This window comes from Ranitomeya variabilis, chromosome 4, assembly GCF_051348905.1.
Source record: "Ranitomeya variabilis isolate aRanVar5 chromosome 4, aRanVar5.hap1, whole genome shotgun sequence".
Taxonomy (NCBI): Eukaryota; Metazoa; Chordata; class Amphibia; order Anura; family Dendrobatidae; genus Ranitomeya; species Ranitomeya variabilis.
Window position 1 is genome coordinate 26,184,677 of NC_135235.1, and position 20,927 is coordinate 26,205,603.

The following is a 20,927-nucleotide window of genomic DNA, read 5'->3' on the forward strand; positions in this document are numbered from 1 at the left end:
CCCCTGTCAGAAACTATATTCTCCGGGATACCATGCAACCGAATCACATTCTGAAAAAACAGAGGCACCAACTCAGATGAGGAAGGCAACTTGGGCAAAGGTACCAAATGAACCATCTTAGAAAAACGGTCACACACCACCCAGATGACAGACATTTTCTGAGAAACAGGGAGATCAGAAATAAAATCCATAGAGATGTGTGTCCAAGGCCTCTTAGGAATAGGCAAGGACAACAACAATCCACTAGCCCGAGAACAACAAGGCTTGGCCCGAGCACAAACATCACAAGACTGCACAAAAGTACGCACGTCCCGAGACAGGGAAGGCCACCAGAAGGACCTAGCCACCAAATCCCTGGTACCAAAAATTCCCGGATGACCTGCCAACGCAGAAGAATGAACCTCCGAGATGACTCTACTGGTCCACTCATCCGGCACAAACAATCTACCAGGCGGACAACGATCAGGCCGATCCGCCTGAAACTCTTGTAAAGCACGTCGCAGGTCAGGGGAGACAGCAGACAATATCACCCCATCCTTAAGTATACCCGTAGGTTTGGAATCACCAGGGAAATCAGGTTCAAAACTCCTAGAAAGGGCATCTGCCTTCACATTTTTAGAACCTGGCAGATACGAGACCACAAAATTAAACCGAGAGAAAAACAACGACCAGCGCGCCTGTCTAGGATTCAGACGTCTGGCCGACTCAAGATAAATCAAATTCTTGTGATTAGTCAAGACCACCACCTGATGTCTAGCACCCTCAAGCCAATGACGCCACTCCTCGAATGCCCATTTCATCGCCAAAAGCTCCCGATTACCAACATCATAGTTTCGCTCAGCGGGCGAAAATTTTCGAGAAAAGAACGCACAAGGTCTCATCACTGAACAATCTGAACTTTTCTGTGACAAAACCGCCCCCGCTCCAATCTCGGAAGCATCAACTTCCACCTGAAAAGGAAGTGAAACATCAGGCTGGCGCAACACGGGGGCAGAAGAAAAGCGGCGCTTAAGCTCTCGAAAGGCCTCCAGAGCAGCAGGAGACCAATCGGCCACATCAGCACCTTTTTTAGTCAAATCAGTCAAAGGCTTGACCACGCTAGAAAAACCAGTTATGAATCGACGATAAAAATTAGCAAAGCCCAAAAATTTCTGAAGGCTCTTAAGAGAAGTCGGCTGTGTCCAGTCACAAATTGCCCGAACCTTAACAGGATCCATCTCAATAGAAGAAGGGGAAAAAATGTACCGCAGAAAATAAATCTTCTGAACCCCAAAAACACACTTTGCACCCTTTACAAACAGAGAATTGGTCCGCAAAACCTGAAAAACCTTCCTAACCTGTTGAACATGAGACTCCCAGTCATCCGAAAAAATCAAAACATCATCCAGATACACAACCATGAATTTATCCAGATATTCACGGTAAATATTGTGCATAAAAGACTGAAAGACCGAAGGGGCATTTGACAAACCAAAAGGCATTACCAAATACTCAAAATGGCCCTCGGGCGTATTAAATGCGGTTTTCCACTCATCCCCCTGCTTAATTCGCACCAAATTATACGCACCGCGAAGATCAATCTTAGAGAACCACTTCGCCCCCTCAATGCGAGCAAATAAATCTGTCAGCAATGGCAAAGGATACTGATATTTGACTGTGATCTTATTTAAGAGTCTATAATCAATACAAGGTCTCAAAGAACCATCTCTTTTGGCTACAAAAAAGAACCCTGCTCCTAAAGGAGACGAAGAAGGACGAATATGTCCTTTTTCCAAGGACTCCCTAATATACTCTCGCATAGCAGCATGTTCAGGTACAGACAGATTGAATAAACGACCCTTAGGAAATTTACTGCCAGGAATCAAATCTATAGGAATCAAATCTATGGCGCAATCACAATCTCTGTGAGGGGGAAGAGAATTAAGAGTAGACTCCTCAAAAACATCACAATAATCAGACAAAAAAGCCGGGATCTCAGAGGGAATAGATGAAGCAATGGAAACCAAAGGTGCGTCCCCATGATTTCCCTGACATCCCCAGCTTAGTACAGACATTGTTTTCCAGTCAAGGACTGGGTTATGAGTTTGCAACCATGGCAATCCCAGCACCAACACATCATGTAGATTATACAGTACAAGGAAGCGAATCACCTCTTGATGGTCTGGAGTCATACGCATAGTCACTTGTGTCCAGTATTGTGGTTTGTTACTAGCCAATGGTGTAGAATCAATACCCTTTAAAGGTATAGGAACTTCCAGAGGCTCTAGATCAAACCCACAGCGCCTGGCAAAGGACCAATCCATAAGACTCAAAGCGGCACCAGAATCCACATACGCATCCGCAACAATAGAAGATAACGAACAAATTAAAGTCACAGACAAAATAAACTTGGACTGCAAAGTGCCAATAGCAGAGGATTTAGCAACTTTGTTTGTTCGTTTTGAGCATGCTGATATAACATGAGTTGAATTCCCACAATAGAAGCACAACTTATTTTTGCGCCTAAAATTCTGTCGTTCGCTTCTAGACAGAAAACTATCACATTGCATACTCTCTGGTACCCTCTCAGAAGACACCGCCAAATGGTGCACAGGTTTGCGTTCCCGTAAACGCCGATCAATCTGAATAGCCATTGTCATGGACTCATTCAGACCCGTAGGCGTAGGAAACCCCACCATGACGTCTTTTACGGCATCAGAGAGACCTTCTCTGAAATTTGCCGCCAGAGCGCACTCATTCCACTGAGTAAGCACAGACCATTTTCGAAATTTTTGGCAATATATTTCGGCTTCATCTTGCCCCTGAGAGAGGGCTATCAAGGCCTTTTCAGCCTGTATCTCTAAATTAGGTTCCTCATAAAGCAACCCTAAGGCCAGAAAAAACGCATCCACATTGAGCAACGCAGGATCCCCTGGCGCCAATAAAAATGCCCAATTTTGAGGGTCACCCCGCAATAATGAAATCACTATTTTAACCTGCTGTGCAGGATCTCCAGCAGAGTGAGATCTCAGAGAAAGAAACAATTTACAATTGTATTTAAAATTCAGAAAACAAGATCGATCTCCGGAGAAAAACTCTGGTAAAGGAATTTTAGGTTCAGACCGAGGAGCATGTATAACAAAATCTTGTATATTCTGAACTTTAGCAGCAAGATTATTCAAATTTGTAGCCAGACTCTGGAGATCCATATTTCAACAGATAAAATCTGAGCCATTCAGGGGTTAAGAGGAGAGGAAAGCAGGAGACTGCAATTAGAGCTGGAGTACAACTTCAGAGAAAAAAAAAAAAATTCCACACAGTTCCTTTTTCTCTCCTGCTTCAGCCCATAGATTAAACATGTAGGCCGGCCATACTGTTATGGTTCCCAATGGCAGGGGAACATCAGAAACATAGAAAAACGGACAAGCTCTCGGGTGATGGAAACTAGAGCTGACCGCGATGCTAAACCTATACACACAACTAATAGTAGCCAGGGAACGTGCCTACGTTTTCGCTAGACGTCTCGCACCAGCCGGAGGACTAACTACCCCTAATAGATGAAACACAGTCCTGGCTTGCCTCCAGAGGAAAATTCCCCACAGGAGATAGTAGCCCCCCACATATAATAACGGTGAGTTAAGGTGAAAAGACAAACGTAGTATGAAAACAGATTTAGCACAGCGAGGCCCACTAACTAGATAGCAGAAGGATACAATAGTGGACTTCGCAGTCAGCTACAAAACCCTATCAAAAACCATCCTGAAATTACCTTAAACTCATGTGCCAACTCATGGCACCGGAGTGGCAATTTCAGCCCACAAGAGCTTCCAGCTGCAGAGAATCACATAACTGCAAACTGGACAAAACATACAAAAATAGACTAAGGACAGAAATGTCCAACTTAGCTGGTCAGCAGACTGGGAGCAGGTACATGCAACAGAAAGACTCTGGTTACATTGATGGCCGGCACTGGAATGACTGAGGAACAAGGCTAAATAGGAAACTCCCACATCCTGATAGAAACAGGTGAAAAGCTCACAAGACACCAGTACCATAAGCGACCACTGGGGGAGCCTAATAACCGAATCACAACAGCAGAGGATGGGGCACAGAATAGGGCAGAGAATGGAGCAGAGAATGGGGCAGAGAATGGGGCAGGGGATGGGGCAGAGAATGGGGCACAGAATAGGGCAGAGGATGGGGCACAGAATAGGACGGAGGATGGGGCACAGAATAGGGCAGAGGATGGGGCACAGAATAGGGCAGAGGATGGGGCACAGAATAGGGCACAGGATGGGGCACAGAATAGGGCAGAGGATGGGGCACAGAATAGGGCACAGAATAGGGCGGAGGATGGGGCACAGAATAGGGCAGAGGATGGGGCACAGAATAGGGCAGAGGATGGGGCACAGAATAGGGCACAGAATAGGGCGGAGGATGGGGCACAGAATAGGGCAGAGGATGGGGCACAGAATAGGGCAGAGGATGGGGCACAGAATAGGGCAGAGGATGGGGCACAGAATAGGGCAGAGGATGGGGCACAGAATAGGGCGGAGGATAGGGCATAGAATAGGGCGGAGGATGGGGCACAGAATAGGGCAGAGGATGGGGCACAGAATAGGGCGGAGGATGGGGCACAGAATAGGATGGAGGATGGGGCACAGGATGGGGCAGGAGGCTTCTGCATTGGGGGCGGGTGAAGGGCAGGTCTAGGACAGGTGAGGACTGCGGACGTCACCTTTGTGCTCTCGCTGGGGGTCAGATCCCGAGGAAGATGCTCTAAGGTCTCGATCTGTCTAAGCTTCTTACGTAGTTTTCGGAGCTCAAGAGCGGCCATTGTGGTCCTAAGAGAAGATTGCGAGGAGTAAAGATTGTATTAGACAATGGAGAATAACTGCGAAAGTGCAGAAATGACAGGAGTCTGCACATATGAATGACTATGGCTGGAGTTTTTCCCCTCTACTTTACACCACAGTGCTGCTCTTTTACACCAGTTAATGTGTATGAACACAGGTCCAGCAATAAATCAGTCTATGAGCAAATAGCTTTACGAAGACCACGTTCACACTGGATCATTCAATGCAGCTTTTAAATGCTATTTTTGATGGGGGGTTTAAACAAATCCTAAATAGGATGCAAATTATCCCTTTAAGGATGTTGCCTACTTTTAGCATTTAGGTAGCAGAGTCCAGGAAAATCACTGTGAAAACAAAATATTTATGTAAATGAGGTTGCAGGTGCACAAGGGGCGGGACAACACCTGGCAACGGTATCAATTCTCCTCACACACTGACCAACTGCTGATAACAGCGATGTAGTGGCACTGAGGTCAAACAAGCCCATTGGGGTGGAGTCAGCTTAGGAGCGATGGAGGATCGTCCCGCCCTCGGGGAACTTGCAGCCTCATTTACATAAAGAGTCAGAGTTAATTTTCTCAGTGACGGAAAATGCATTTTTGACCAGGAAGGTTTCGGTGGCCTCGCCTTTTACTACCAGCAATACGAGGAGGTTGGTGACAGTGAGGATCCCGACGGGGATGAAGCCCGGATCACACTGATGTAAGGCTTTGTGAATAAGAAGTCTCTAGAGGGAATCTGCCAGTCGGATCAACCCTCCTCTGCAGTCTATATGGGCATGAAGGTCATAGGAAGCTGAATACAATGATACCTTCATAAATGTGATACAATGTTTTATTCCAGAGAAATCCACATTTTTCTTAATATGTAAATGAACTGTTAAGATCTATGGGCCGGACATAGATCTTGCTGAGGATCTGCCTCCAGAGATTATTATAAATAAAACGGGCGTTACCAGTATGAGACATGTAGACCAGGAGCGCAGGCTGGCAGTCATTACATGTTCACACTGGTAATGCCTCCTTTCATTAAAAATAATCCCTGGAGGCAGATTCTCAGGAAGATCTATGTCCGGCCCGTAGATATTAACAACTAATTTGCATATTAAGAAAAAATTGGATTTCTCTGGACTAAGACATCGGATCACAGATATCAAGGCATCATTTTATTCAGCTCCCTATGACCTACATGCCCATATAGATGGCTGAGGAGGGTTGATCCTACTGTCAGGTTCCCTTCAAGATGCCGGCGAAGTTGCTGGATTTACCCAGGTGGCGCCGCTTCAGGAAAATGCCAGCAGTCGTTCTCCTGAGGAGACTTTGCTGCTGTTCTTTTGGTGGCTACATCGCTGGCGCTTTTTACTCTATACTGTGAATTATAGCGAGCAGGCGGCTTCCTATCAGTCACCAGAGAATGAGCAGCTCACTTCTAGTAATGGTTTCCAAACCTTGACGCAGTTAAAAGAAATAACACACGACGGCACGCGTGCACAGTAATGTCGCTTCTACACTGCTGTGCGCTACGTTCATTCCTGAGGCTGAGGCTTTACAGGTGGAATCTGCAGACGATCACATACTGCCGACTAGTGCTGCTTTCCAATTTGTCTTTTATTTAAATAGATGATAGACTGATAATTGATAGATAATAGATAGATGATAGATTATAAATAGATAATAGATAGATGATAGATTATAAATAGATAATAGATAAGATAGATAATTTATAGTAAGGGTACTGTCACACAGTGGCACTTTGGTCGCTACGACGGTACGATTCGTGACGTTCTAGCGATATCCATACGATATCGCAGTGTCTGACACGCAGCAGCGATCAGGGATCCTGCTGAGAATCGTACGTCGTAGCAGATCGTATGGAACTTTCTTTCGTCGCTTGATCACCCGCTGACATCGCTGGATCGTTGTGTGTGACGCTGATCCAGCGATGTGTTCGCTTGTAACCAGGGTAAACATCGGGTAACTAAGCGCAGGGCCGCGCTTAGTAACCCGATGTTTACCGTGGTTACCAGCGTAAAAGTAAAAAAACCAAACAGTACATACTTACATTCCGGTGTCTGTCCTCCGGCGTCTCAGCTTCTCTGCACTGTGAGCGCCGGCCAGCCGGAAAGCGAGCACAGCGGTGACGTCTGACGTCACCGCTCTGCTTTCCGGCTATGGCGCTTACACAGTGGAGAGAAGCAGAACGCCGGGGGACAGACACCGAAATGTAAGTATGTACTGTTTGGTTTTTTTTACGTTTACGCTGGTAACCAGGGTAAACATCGGGTTACTAAGCGCGGCCCTGCGCTTAGTAACCCGATGTTTACCCTGGTTACCCGGGGACTTCGGCATCGCTCCAGCGCCGTGATTGCAAAGTGTGACCGCAGTCTACGACGCTGGAGCGATAATCATACGATGCTACGACGTCACGGATCGTGCCGTCGTAGCGATGTAAATGGTACTGTGTGACGGTACCCTTAAAAGGGAACAGCACAATAGTTCACAGCGGGTGCCAAGCCTCCAGGCAAACAGTCCAATACTTGCCAAACTAAACAGAAGTAAAAACTGAAGGCAGCACTCCAATTGTTTCAGGTGGAAAAGAGTGAAAAAACTTTATTCTGCCCCACTCAACTTTATTCTGCCCCACTCATCCTGGACAACGTTTCGGCTCCTCCTGAGCCTTTGTCACGCCAAACGTTGCCCAGGATGAGTGGGGCAGAATAAAGTTTTTTCACTCTTTTCCACCTGAAACAATTGGAGTGTTGCCTTCAGTTTTTTCTTCTAAGATAGATAATAAATAGATAATAGTTCGATAGATAATAGATGATAGATAATAAAAATAATAGATAGATGATAGATAATTGATGATAGATAATAGATGATATATAGATAATAGATGATAGATAATATATAGATAATATAGATAATATATAGATAATATAGATAGATGATAATTGATGATACACAATATATAATAGATAGATAGATAGATAGATATATATAACAGATATATAATAGATAGGTAGATATAGAATAGATAGACAATAGATAATAGATAGATAGGTAGATATATAGAACAGATGTCAGCTATGAGCTAAATCCTCAGATATTGATAGATGATAGATAATTGATAATAGATATAGATAGATAATTGATAATAGATAGATATATATAGAACAGATGTCAGCTATGATGAGCTAAATCCTCAGCTGTTGGCTGTCTCCACCTTGTGTACTCCTATGCAGCAGATGTGAGGTGGTCCCGGACCCTGTAGACCCGCAGTCTGCTCGTACATGTGGCCGCACTGCTGTGCTCGGGTCTCGGCGCCGTTCACACGGTGACTCCGGGATCAGAGCGCACATGTCACAACAACCTGCCACATAGTTACCTCTCCCCGCGCCCCGGAAGGTAAATATCCACGTGACCCGGAAGTGCAGGCGGCTGCTGCTACGAGACTGACTGACCAAACCGCCATTTTGTCTGACCTGCTTCCTTGGGGGGCGCTATTGCTCGGCGTCCCTGCAACCCTCACCTTATCTGCCCCCGCGTGTTGCTCTAGAATTTAGATATGAAAATGTGCAGCACTAACTTGTCCAATTGTCAAATAATGGAGCCTCGAAAAAGTGGAAACCGTTGTTTCTACCTCTTCTGGGCTTTATTCTGGGAGATAGACGCAAAGTGCGCCCCCTAATGGTGTCTCTCCACAGCCCCTCTGTGACCACCAGGGAAGATGCAATGTAAAGCAGAGGCAAAAAAAAACAACTTCTAGAAGCTACAGCATCGCCCATGACCATTGTGTTTTTTTTTCCTGGAGCCCCTCAGAAGTTCTAGAAGAGGTGCCATGGATTAAAGGGGTATTCCAATAATTAAGAGTTAGCTCCTATCCAAAGACCCGGCGATGCCTGGCAGCTCGGTGACTCCTCGGCTACTTTGCCGTATGCACCACCGACAGCTCCATGACTAAAATAGTGACTTCAAGGCGCTCACAGCTGGATGGGACCTCCCAGTCATTTATGTGAATCTACCAGTTTTTGGATTGAGTCACGCTTAAATGGGTTTTCCAGTTTTAGAAAACCCATTCCCAGCTGAAATGTGTTTAAAAAACAAACAAACCCCAAATTGTGCATTTTCACCCTCCCCGGGTCCACCATTGAGTATCTGTAATACTGATGTCACATCAACAGCGCAGCAGCCAGGGGCATGCTTAGAAATCATGGGGCCCTGAAGCAGTAGTTCCAATTGCTCCCCCGTCTCCGCACAAAATAAAAAGTTTAATTTTTGGTGGGATCACACAAGAGCACGTCACAACTTTGCAGTCCTTAAAAAGTAATTTTCCTACTATCAAAGCCCCTTAGAGTTACTATGCATTAAGATAACCCTTTTATGGCCCCCATAAGTATGAGAACAAAAAAGTGCCCCCCAAACACAGTATGATACAGAGTGAATTCCTACACAACACCCTCCAGACGCATAGTTTGATTACCCTACATTACCTCCACCCTGCTAAGTATGACACATTGCCCCAACACAGTATGATGGCCCTCCATAGAGTATAAAGGCCCCGACACAGCCCTCCTCATTGTACTATGGCCTCCACACAGCATAATGGTCCCCACACAGTATGATAGCCCCCACACAGTATACTGGTCCCCACACAGTATAATGGACCTCACACAGCACTATAAACTGTAAAATGGACCCCATATAGCCCTGTAAAATGGCCCCCATGTAGCCCTGTAAACTGTATAATGGCCAACAAATAGTCCTGTAAACTGTAAAATGGCCCCCATGCAGCCCTTTAAACTGTATAATTGCCTCCAAATAGCCCTGTAAACTCCAGAATGGCCCCCATGTAGCCCTGTAAACTGTATAATAGCCCCCATATAGCCCTGTAAACTGTAAAATGGCCCCAATGTAGCCCTGTAAACAATATAATGGCCCCCATATAGCCCTGTAAACTGTACAATGGCCCCAATGTATCTCTGTAAATTGTACAATTACCCCCATGTAGCCCTGTAAACTGTATAATGGCCCCCATGTAGCCCTGTAAACTGTATAATGGCCCCCATATAGCCCTGTAAACTGTACAATGGCCCCCATGTAGCTCTGTAAATTGTACAATGGCCCCCATGTAGCCCTGTAAACTGTATAATGGCCCCCATATAGTCCTGTAAACTCTATAATGGCCCCCATTAAACTATTTTAGGGCCCCCCCACACAGCTCTCCAAACAGTATAATGGGCCCTTGTTATGCTGGCCATTCACACGCCTTCTAATGGCCGTCCTACTCACTGCATTTTTCGCTGTGCTCCACCCTGTTCCTGACCATCGCTCTGAGCTGCCTTGTGGGGTTGATTGTCCGGTGATATCAAGCTCTCGGGTTAGTAATGGTTAGTAATGGAGAGACCTCTATAAGACACTCATCCATTGCTAATCCTATACTGTAGTTATATTGTAAATAAAGACACAGCCAGAATAAAGTCCTTTATTCCTTTATTTGAAATAAAAAAAATTTACTTTTTTATTTAAAAATAAACAGTTATACTCACCTAACGCCCATTCCACTGAAGCCCTAGTCTCCTGTAAAAGTAAATTAATAAAAATAAACAACAATATCGTTCACTTGTCTGTCGTTCTATCCCACGCCATAATCCATGTCAGGGATAAATAGTTTTACACCTGGACAGTGCCAGGCTGAAAACCACTGAGAATGAGATAATAATTTTATTTATATAGCGCAAACATATTCCGCAGCACTTTACGGTATGGAGGTACATTATGAGATGCTGCGAGCTCAGCCTCAGTCACCAGCAGTAACCTCATCGAGGTTACCGCAGGTCACTGAGGCTGTGTTCCCAGCTGGGCCCCTCAATTGCGATGATCTCAGTCAGATCACCACTAGCACAGTGAAAAAAAAGTCTCACAGTGTAGTGCTGAGCTCAATGATTCACGGTGCTAGCGGTGATCTGACAAAGGTCACCGTAGTTCAGGGGTCCGGCTGGAAATATGGCCTCGGTGTCCTGCGGTAATCTCGATGATGTCACTGACGTTGTGCTCAAAGCAATTAATTCCTCAGTGATTCTCAGCCTGGGCAGTCACATCTTGGCACCATTCAGGATGAAAACTATTTATCCCAGACATAATTTACGGCGTGTAACAGAACGACAGACAGGTGAGGGATATGGTTGTTTTTATTTTATTACAGGAGACCATGGCTTCAATGGAATGAGCGTAAGGCTTCTTTCACACTAGCGTCGGGCTCGGCCCGTCGCAGTACGTCGGGCCGAGGTCCCCGACGCTAGCGCTGTCTCCGCCGCACAACGGGGGCAGCGGATGCATTTTTCCAGCGCATCCGCTGCCCCATTGTGAGGTGCGGGGAAGTGCGGGGAGGTGGGGGCGGAGTTCCGGCCGCGCATGCGCGGTCGGAAAAAGCGGACCGTCGGGAGCAAAAAACGTTACATGTAACGTTTTTTTGGTCCCGACGGTCCGCCACAGCACGGTGCAACCGTCGCACGACGGTTGCGACGTGTGGCAATGCGTCGCAAATGCGTCGCTAATGTTAGTCAATGCTGAAAAAACGCATCCTGCAAGCACTTTTGCAGGATGCGTTTTTTCGGCAAAACGACGCATTTGCGACGTATTGCAGTTAACGCTAGTGTGAAAGTAGCCTTAAGTGACTATAACTGTGTTTGTTATTTTTAAATTAAAAAAGTAAAAATATTTTTTCTATTTAAAATAAAGGACTTTATTATGTCAGTGTGATTATTTACAATATAACTCCAAAGCAACATGCCCGCTGCCTTGGGGTCATCCTTGATTCCGAGCTTTCATTCACCCCCCACATCCGATCACTGGCTCGCTCTTCTTATCTGCATCTCAAAAACATTTCTAGAATTCGCCCTTTTCTTACTTTCAACTCTGCAAAAACTCTTACTGTCTCACTTATTCATTCTCGTCTGGACTATTGTAACTCTCTACTAATCGGCCTCCCTCTTACCAAACTCTCCCCGCTCCAATCTGTCCTGAATGCTGCAGCCAGGATCATATTCCTCACCAACCGCTACACTGATGCCTCTACCTTGTGCCAGTCATTACACTGGCTACCCATCCACTCCAGAATCCAGTACGAAACTACTACCCTCATCCACAAAGCACTCCATGGCTCAGCACCACCCTACATCTCCTCTCTGGTCTCAGTCTACCAACCTACCCGTGCCCTCCGCTCCGCTAATGACCTCAGGTTAGCATCCTCAATAATCAGAACCTCCCACTCCCGTCTCCAAGACTTTACACGTGCTGCGCCGATTCTTTGGAATGCACTACCTAGGTTAATACGATTAATCCCCAATCCCCACAGTTTTAAGCGTGCCCTAAAAACGCATTTGTTCAGACTGGCCTACCGCCTCAACGCATTAACCTAACTATCCCTGTGTGGCCTAATAAAAAAACAAACAAACAAAAAAAAAAAAACAATCAGGTTCCTCGCATCATGTTCTCATACACTTTATGCAGTTAATAGCCTCTGTGTCTGTACTGCTACATACTTAGGCAGTTAACTGGTTCATGCAGCTTTACATGAACACCCGAGCCTTACACTATGGCTGGTCCAAATAACTAAAGCAATTGTTACCATCCACCTCTCGTGTCTCCCCTTTTCCTCATAGTTTGTAAGCTTGCGAGCAGCAGGGCCCTCATTTCTCCTGGTATCTGTTTTGAACTGTGATTTCTGTTATGCTGTAATGTCTATTGTCTGTAAAAGTCCCCTCTATAAGTTGTAAAGCGCTGCGGAATATGTTGGCCCTATATAAATAAAAATTATTATTATTATTATTAATATAACTATAAGATTAGTAATGGATAGGTGTCTAATAGACGCCTCTCCATTACTTAGCCATGGGCTTGACGTCACCGGACAATACAAAGATTACATCAACCCTACAAATATTAACCCCTATTGCCTTTTTTGGGCTGGCTGTGGACTGCTATTTTTAGGCTGGGGGGCCCTTACCAGCCCTCAGCTGTCTGCTTTAGGTTGGCTGGTTGTACAAAATGTAGGAGACCCCACGCCGTTTTTTTTTTAAATTAGTTATTTAAACAATTTAAAAAATGGTGTGGGGACCCCTATATTCTTGATAACCAGCCTTGCTAAAGCTGACAGTTGCAGCCCACCGCTGTCAGTTTTGACATGCTGGTTATCAAAAATACAGGGAAACCCATGTTGTTTTTTTTTAATTTATAGCGCAGGCGTGAGCTGATGAATACTTCCATCAGCTGCACCTGCTGTCGCTATTATTAGCGGCAGCAGGCGTAGGCTGATGGGAATAATAGTCCCATCAGCTGACGCCTGTGATTGGTACTGTCATCTGACAGCTTGGGAGCTGCGGCTCTCTGACTGGCGGTAATGATCTTACCAGCGATCAGAGGCAGTGTTTGTGCGCTGTCATGCACATTGTCACAAACACTGGATTTTCAGGCCCCCGTCTCGAGTGAATTGGGTCAGGGGTCGGGTACTGTTCTGGTACCTGAACAGAACTTTTTTGAACTACTTGGCCACACCCTCCAGACCCGAACATCCAGGGGTTCGTCTATCACTAATCATAATTCATCTATTCCTTTCGGTACCAGCTTCTTCTTTGTGACAAAGAACGATGGTTCCCTACGTCACTGTATTGACTATCGAGGCCTTAACAAAATCACCATAAAAAAACAAGTTCACTCTGAACTTGATTTCAGAACTTTTTGACAGAATCCACGAGGCTAAGATTTTCCCAAAATTAGATTTAAGAGGGGCTTATAACTTGATCTGGATCTACAAGAGCGACGAGTAGAAGACAGCCTTTAATACTTGTGACGGTCACTACGAGTACCTCGTCATGCCCTTTGGTCTGTGAAATGCACCCGCTATATTCCAAGAATTCATCAATAACATCTTCTGGGACCTTCTCTATGTTTCCGTGGTCGCATATTTGGACAAGATACTGATATTCTTTCTGGATCTACCCATAGAAGACACGGTCGTCAGGTTCTGCAGCACCTAAGGGAGAACAATTTATTTGCCAAGTTGTCCAAATGTGTCTTTGAATAGTCTTACTTGCCATTTCTTGGTTACATTGATTCTAGCCAGGGTCTTGAGATGGATACTGAGAAGGTATTTGCGGTTCTCTCCTGGCCTCGCTCTCAGGGCTTACATGCCATCCAGCACTTCATTGGGTTTGCCAACTTCTACAGGCAGTTTATCCCTCACTTCTTGTATCTCATGGCACCCAAGAAAGGGGCGCATGGCAGGATTTGGCCTTAGTCTGCCTTGTCGTCCTTCCATCACTTGAAATAAGCCTTCACGAAAGCTCCGGTGCTGCATCACCTTGTCCCTTAACAGTTTCTAATAGAAGTGGATGCCTCCTCTATTGGTGCTGGGGTAGGTCTTCTGCAAAAAAAAACCATCTTCTGGGAAATCTGTCTCCTGTGGTTTATTTTCTAATCCGTTCTCGCCGACTGAGAGAATTTACTCTTTTGGAGACCGGAAACTACTGAGCGCTAGAAGAATGGCGTTATCAACTGGAAGGCGCCAGCTCTCCAGTAATAATATACACTGATCATAAGAACTTAACCTTTCTGCAGTCCACCTAATGGTTAAATCCTCATCAAGCCAGGTGGGAACTCTTCTTCGCTCGTTTTGATTTTCAGCTGCACTTTCATCCAGCGGAGAAGAATGTTAAAGCGGATGCTCTGTCTCAATCTTTTGACGTGACTGATTCTGTGGAGGAGTTTCATTACATCATAGACCTGGCAAGGATTGATAAAAAAAACACCAGTACACAGGCAGAGATGCTTACCTGTCCAAGGCCTCCAATCAATTGCACTAGCCAAGGTGCAGCGGGCCCAAGTTAAGATGGCAGATACACAGGTGCAATAATACCGATAAGGCAGCCACTCTACAATCAGGAATTGGCCACTTGGTGCACCTGTGCAAACAAATAGTCTGTATGTGGCGTGTTCAAACAGGAATGCAAAGTATATGGCTCAAAGCCTATTAATGACGCCATGTAGCGGGCTCACCATAATGCATCCTGTGTGAACAGAAGTCACAGTATACAGACCCATCTAGGGCCCAGCCGCACCCTGGAAAAATATACAGTGCACCAAAAACATAACAATGTATGCAAGGTATTGGTTGATATTATGGCCACAATATTTAAGCTGCCAACCCGCGTCAAGGGTCCTTACAAATTGGCAGTCCTAATCTAAAAAAACACCATAAGAGGAAAGACCTCCACTATTCTAGACCAAAAAAACACCAGTACACAGGCAGAGATGCTTACCTGTCCAAGGCCTCCAAACAATTGCACTAGCCAAGGTGCAGCGGACCCAAATTAAGATGGCAAATACACAGGTGCAATAATACCGATAAGGCAGCCACCCTACAATCAGGAATTGGCCACTTGGTGCACCTGTGCAAACAAATAGTCTGTATGTGGCATGTTCACACAGAAATGCAAAGTATATGGCTCAAAGCCTATTAATGACGCCATATAGCGTGTATCTGCCATCTTAACTTTTTGGTGCACTGTATATTTTTCCAGGGTGCGGCTGGGCCCTAGATGGCTCTGTATACTGTGACCTCTGTTCACACAGGATGCATTATGGTTAGCCCGCTATATGGCGTCATTAATAGGCTTTGAGCCATATACTTTGCATTTCTGTGTGAACACGCCACATACAGACTATTTGTTTGCACAGGTGCACCAAGTGGCCAATTCCTGATTGTAGGGTGGCTGCATTATCGGTATTATTGCACCTGTGTATTTGCCATCTTAACTTGGGTCCACTGCACCTTGGCTAGTGCAATTGTTTGGAGGCCTTGGACAGGTAAGCATCTCTGCCTGTGTACTGGTGTTTTTTTTTTTTCTAGAATAGTGGAGGTCTTTCCTCTTATGGTGTTTTTTTAAGGATTGATAAAGCAGCCTGTTTTCCTGAAAAACATTCCTCCTGGGAAAAACCTTTATTCATACTGCTAAGAGAAGACGAATACTGTCCTGGGCATACAAAATTAAGCTATTCTGCCATGTGGGCATACACAAACTTACTGAGCTAATTGCTTGTTGTTTTTCAGTGGCCCTTACTGGTCAATGATGTTCGGGACTTTATGACCACTTGTCCCCAGTGCACCAGGAACAAGTCTCCCAGGGACAAGCCTGCTGGTCTCCTTTTGCCTCTGCCAGTTTCTTCCGCCCTCTGGCTACATATCTCCATGGATTTAATCACAGACCTGTCCCTCTCCGAGGATTGCAACACCATCTGGGTTGTGGTGGACAGATTGTCTAAGATGGCTCACTTTATCCCCTTGGTTGGTCTGCCTTCCCCTCCGAAGCCTGCCACACAGTTCTACCAGCATGTGTTTCGTCTCCATGGTCTCCCTCTCCACATTGTCTAGTGCAGTTTACACCTAAATTTTGGAGGGCACTTTGCAAGATGCTGACTGTCCAGCTCGATTTCTCCTCTGCTTCCTATCAACAGTCCAGTGGGCAAGTGGAACAGGTTAGTCAGACTTTTGAAAACTATCTTCGCCACTTTATTCCTGCCTGCCAGGATGACTAGGTACAACTACTCCCCTGGGGGAGTTCACCTACAACAACCACGTTGGGGAGTCTTCCATAGCATCTCCATTCTTCATTGTTTACTCCCAGCATCATCAAGTGCATTCTCCTATGTCTGCTGCATCTGGGTGACCAGCTGCTGATATCTCTTTTTGCGACTTCCTCCAGGTTTGGCAGGTCGTGTCTCAGATGACGACTAATATGGACAGGAGGCAAGGCATGCTATCTAAATACTTACCTGCAGATAAGGTTTGGTTGTCTTCGCAGAATGTTTGACTGAAGGTGCCCTCCTACAAGTTTGCTTCGGTGTCTTGGTCCGTTCACAATCATTAGGCAACTCAATCCGATGACCTACAGTCTTCCACTTTTGCCAAATCTACGGATCCCGAACTGCTTTCACGTCTCACGCTTGAAGCCGGTGGTCCTGAATCACTTCTCTAGGTCCATACTCCGGTCACTACTTCCTGTCATGATTCTCAATGGCGAGAGAACATAGCCCAGCATATATGAGAACTAGCTCTTGGAAGATGGAAACTATACTGACCATGAACTAAACCTGCCGCACAACTAGAAGTGGCCGGGTAGCATGCCTACGTTTTTTAACCCTAGATGCCCAGCGCCAGCCGGAGAACTACCTAATCCTAGCAGAGGAAAAGACAGTCCTGGCTCACCTCTAGAGAAATTTTCCCAAAAGGCAGACAGAGGCCCCCACATATATTGGCGGTGATTTTAGATGAAATGACAAACGTAGTATGAAAATAGGTTTAGCAAAATCGAGGTCCGCTTTCTAGATAGCAGGAAGACAGAAAGGACACTTTCATGGTCAGCAGAAAACCCTATCAAAACACCATCCAGAAATTCCTTTAAGACTCTAGCATTAACTCATAACACCAGAGTGGCAATTTCCGATCACAAGAGCTTTCCAGACACAGTAACGAAACAGCAGCTGTGAACAGGAACAAAATGCAAAAACACACAAGGACAAAAGTCCAACTTAGCTGGGAGTTGTCTAGTAGCAGGAACAAGCACAGAAGGCTTCTGATTACATTGTTGACCGGCAAGAAACTGACAGAGGAGCAAGGTTATATAGCGACTCCCACATCCTGATAGGAGCAGGTGAACAGAGGGGATGATGCACACAAGTTCAATTCCACAAGTGGCCACCGGGGGAGCCCAGAATCCAATTTCACAACAACTTCCATTCCTGAGGAACCTTTGGATGTGTTCAAGGTCAAAGACATTCTAGATTCCAAGAGGGTCTGCGGGAAGACATTCTACTTGATCAACTGGAAGGGCTTTGGCCAGAAGTAGAAATCTTGGGAGCCTGCGGAGAACAGCTGTACCCCTAACGTACTTGAAAGATTTCTCTGTCAGTCTAGCCAAAAAAAAGCTGTGTAAGGGGGAACTGCTACACCGGCTACTTGCACGCCTTCTAAGCGCCAACCTACCCATCTTGTGTTTCGCTCTGCTCCACCCAGTACTTGACCATCGCTCTGAGCTGCCTTGTGTTTCTCTTCCAGCTCTGCTGTTTTTGAGTCATAGGGTATGCATCCGAACTCTGCAGGAATGTGTATCTTTTCTGCCTTGCGGAGATCTGATTCCCCGGCCTATCACCGGCAGGTGATACAGTCATGGCCGAAAGTGTTGGCATCCTTAAAATTGTTCCAGAAAATTAAGTATTTTCCCAGAAAATTACTGCCATTACATGTTTTGTTATACAAGTTTATTCATTTTACGTGAATTTGAGCAACACAGAAAGCAGAGGAAAAAAAGGCAAATTGGACATAATTTCACACAAAACTTCAAAAATGGTCTGGTAAAAATTGTTGGCAACTTTCCAAAATTGTGGGTAAAAACATTTGATTCAAGAATGTGATGCTCATTGAAACTCACCTGTGGATAGTAACAAGTGTCTGCAATGTGAAAATCACACCTGAAACCAGATAAAAAAGGGAGAAGTTGACTCAATAGTTGTAATGTTTGTCTGTGTGTGCCACACTAAGCATGGAGAAAAGATAGAAAAGAGAACTGTCTGAGGACTTGAGAACCAAAATTGATGAAAAATATCAACAATCTCAAGGTGACAAGTCCATCACTAGAGATCTTCATGTTCATTTGTCCACGGTGCGCAACATAATCAAGAAGCCTACAACCCATGGCACTGTAGTTAATCTCCCTGGACATGGACAGCAGAGAAAAATTATTTAAAGGTTAAAACGCAGAATAGTCCGGATGGTTGATAAACATCCCCAATCAAGTTCCATAGAAATTCAAGCTGTCCTGCATGCTCAGGGTGCATCAGTTTCAGCTCAAACTATCCGTTGACAGACATTTGAATGAAATTAAATGTTATGGCTGGAGACCCAGGAGGACCCCACTGCTGACACAGAGACATAAAATAGCTAGACTGCAGTTTGGCAAAATGTACATGAGTAAGCCAAAATCCTTCTGGGAAAGAGTCTTGCGGACAGATGAGACCAAGATAGAGCTTTTTGGTAAAGCACATCATTCTGTTTACCAAAAACGTAATGAGGCATACAAAGAAAAGAACACAGTACCTACAGTCAATTAGGGTGGAGATTCAAAGATGTTTTGGGGTTGTTGTGTTGCTTCTGGATGCTTTGTGTGCAAGGCATTGTGAAATCTGAAAATTACCAAAGGATTTTGGGTCTCAATGTGGTGCCCAGTGTCAGAAAGCTGGGTTTGTGTCCTGGTCATGAGTCTTCCAGCAGGATAATAGCTTCAAACATACTTCAAGAAGCGACTGGAAATAGATGGAAACAAAATGTTGGAGAGTTCTGAAGTGGCAACAATGAGTCCGGATCTAAATCCCATTAATCACCTGTGGAAAGATTTTAAAATTGATGTTGGGAGAAGGCGCCTTCAAATATGAAGAGACCTGGAGCAGTTTGTGTTACACCTATACTTACCTCCGTCGGCGCCGCAGTCGCAGCTTCTTCCTCTTCGTTCGGCGATCTCGTGTCGCTCCCTGCTCCTTCCTGGTCTGGGTCCCGGCGCGTGTCTCTTCGGGCGCGTCGGCGCGCCTCCCCTCTGCTGCCTGTCACGCACTCGGTCTCCTCCCATCTTCTCCTTAGGGACCGGGCGCGCACACACTCCTCCTCTTCACTCCTGGCTGCGACCTGACCCGGCAGTATTGCTGGGCCAATAGGAGGCAGCCACTTGGTATTTCAGGCCACTCTTCCTTTGTGTAGGCGCCTGATTGTTAAGTTAAACTCTGAGTTCCTCTGTGTTTGGCTCTTCATCCAGGTCCATCTCTTCACTGTCTCCGTCTAGTCCTGTTTCCCTGCCCTCCTGCCCTGTGTTCCTTATCTCCTCATCCTGGGAGCTCATTATCCTGCTGCTACCGTTTCCGTGGATCTTCCCCACGTTTCCCTGTGTTCACTCTTGTGGTTTCCTATCTTCTCCTCTGGAGCCAATCCCTAGTCCTGGCATCCGTGGTACTAGTTACCTTCGAGCTTGCTCCCTAACTATCCCTGTATAGGGGTTGGTCTATCTGGTTCGCTCGCTCGAGGGAGGTTCGGTATTACGGTCCAGTGGGTCTTTTGCCCCTCAAGCGTAACAGTTTGCAAAGGAAGAGTGCTCCAAAATTACAGTTAAGAGTTGCAAGAAGCTCACTGATGGTTATAGGAAGCGATTGACTGCAGTTATTTATTCCAAAGGGTGCATCCAAATATGAAGTTGAGGGTGTCAACAATTTTGTCCAGCCCATTTTGGGGGTTTGCGTTTTTGTGTGTGTTTTTCCAATATACACAAAGGAAATAAACCTGGTTATAGCAAAACGTATGTTATCGCAATAATTTTCATGGAACAATTTCAAGGGTGCCAACACTTTCATCCATGACTGCATATCAGGAGACTTAATTCTCTATTCCTCCCCTAAACTCAGGATCTAGTAGCTCAGTCTCTAGCTTCTTGTATTGACGTATTCCTGTTTTCTTTCACCTGTTATCAACCAGGCTAGCCTTCCTGTTCGTCCTGAACTCTCCGCTACTGACCTTGGCTACGAATTCTGAACCAGTGCTGCCTGTCTCAACCCTGGACCGTCTGACTACGCTTTTGTCTGTACCCGAGTCTTTGACCCTCTGGTCACCTGCTGCAGTCTCTGGGACTGCCCTGGTGTCTACCGGCAGCCCAACCTATCCTCGCCATCAGAGGCACCAGTGCAGTGTTCCCCAACTCCGGTCCTCAAGAGCCACCAACAGGTCATGTTTTCAGGATTTCGTTAGTATTGCTCAGGTGATGGAATTATTGCCTGTGCAGGTGATGCAATTATCACCTGTGCAATACTAAGGAAATCCTGAAAACACGACCTGCTGGTGGCTCTTGAGGACCGAACTTGGGGAACACTGCTCTAGTGAATACTTGGCATTTAGTTACAACTTCCAGGGTAAGCCCATCCCCGTGGCCCAGTGGGTCCACACCCACCAGCATTACACCCACATTGATTTACAAAAAATAAAAATACTCACCTCTCCTTACTC

At 45.7% G+C, this 20,927-nt stretch overlaps 1 protein-coding gene across 2 annotated transcripts in view; it reads right to left on the reverse strand.

The window, feature by feature from the left end:
• LOC143769547 (NACHT domain- and WD repeat-containing protein 1-like) overlaps positions 1 to 8,282 on the reverse strand; it is a 44,734-nt gene extending 36,452 nt beyond the window's left edge. Inside the window, exons 1-2 of one of the 2 annotated variants that reach the window (XM_077258203.1) lie at positions 8,220 to 8,282; positions 4,718 to 4,823 (exon numbers count right to left, since the gene is read on the reverse strand). In XM_077258203.1, coding sequence (XP_077114318.1) covers positions 4,718 to 4,816 — 99 coding nt within the window. In that variant the 5' untranslated portion in view covers positions 4,817 to 4,823; positions 8,220 to 8,282. Of the gene's footprint in view, positions 1 to 4,717; positions 4,824 to 8,057 lie in introns of both variants that reach the window. The other variant, XM_077258202.1, reaches the window with a different exon arrangement.
• Positions 8,283 to 20,927: the final 12,645 nt, after the last annotated feature.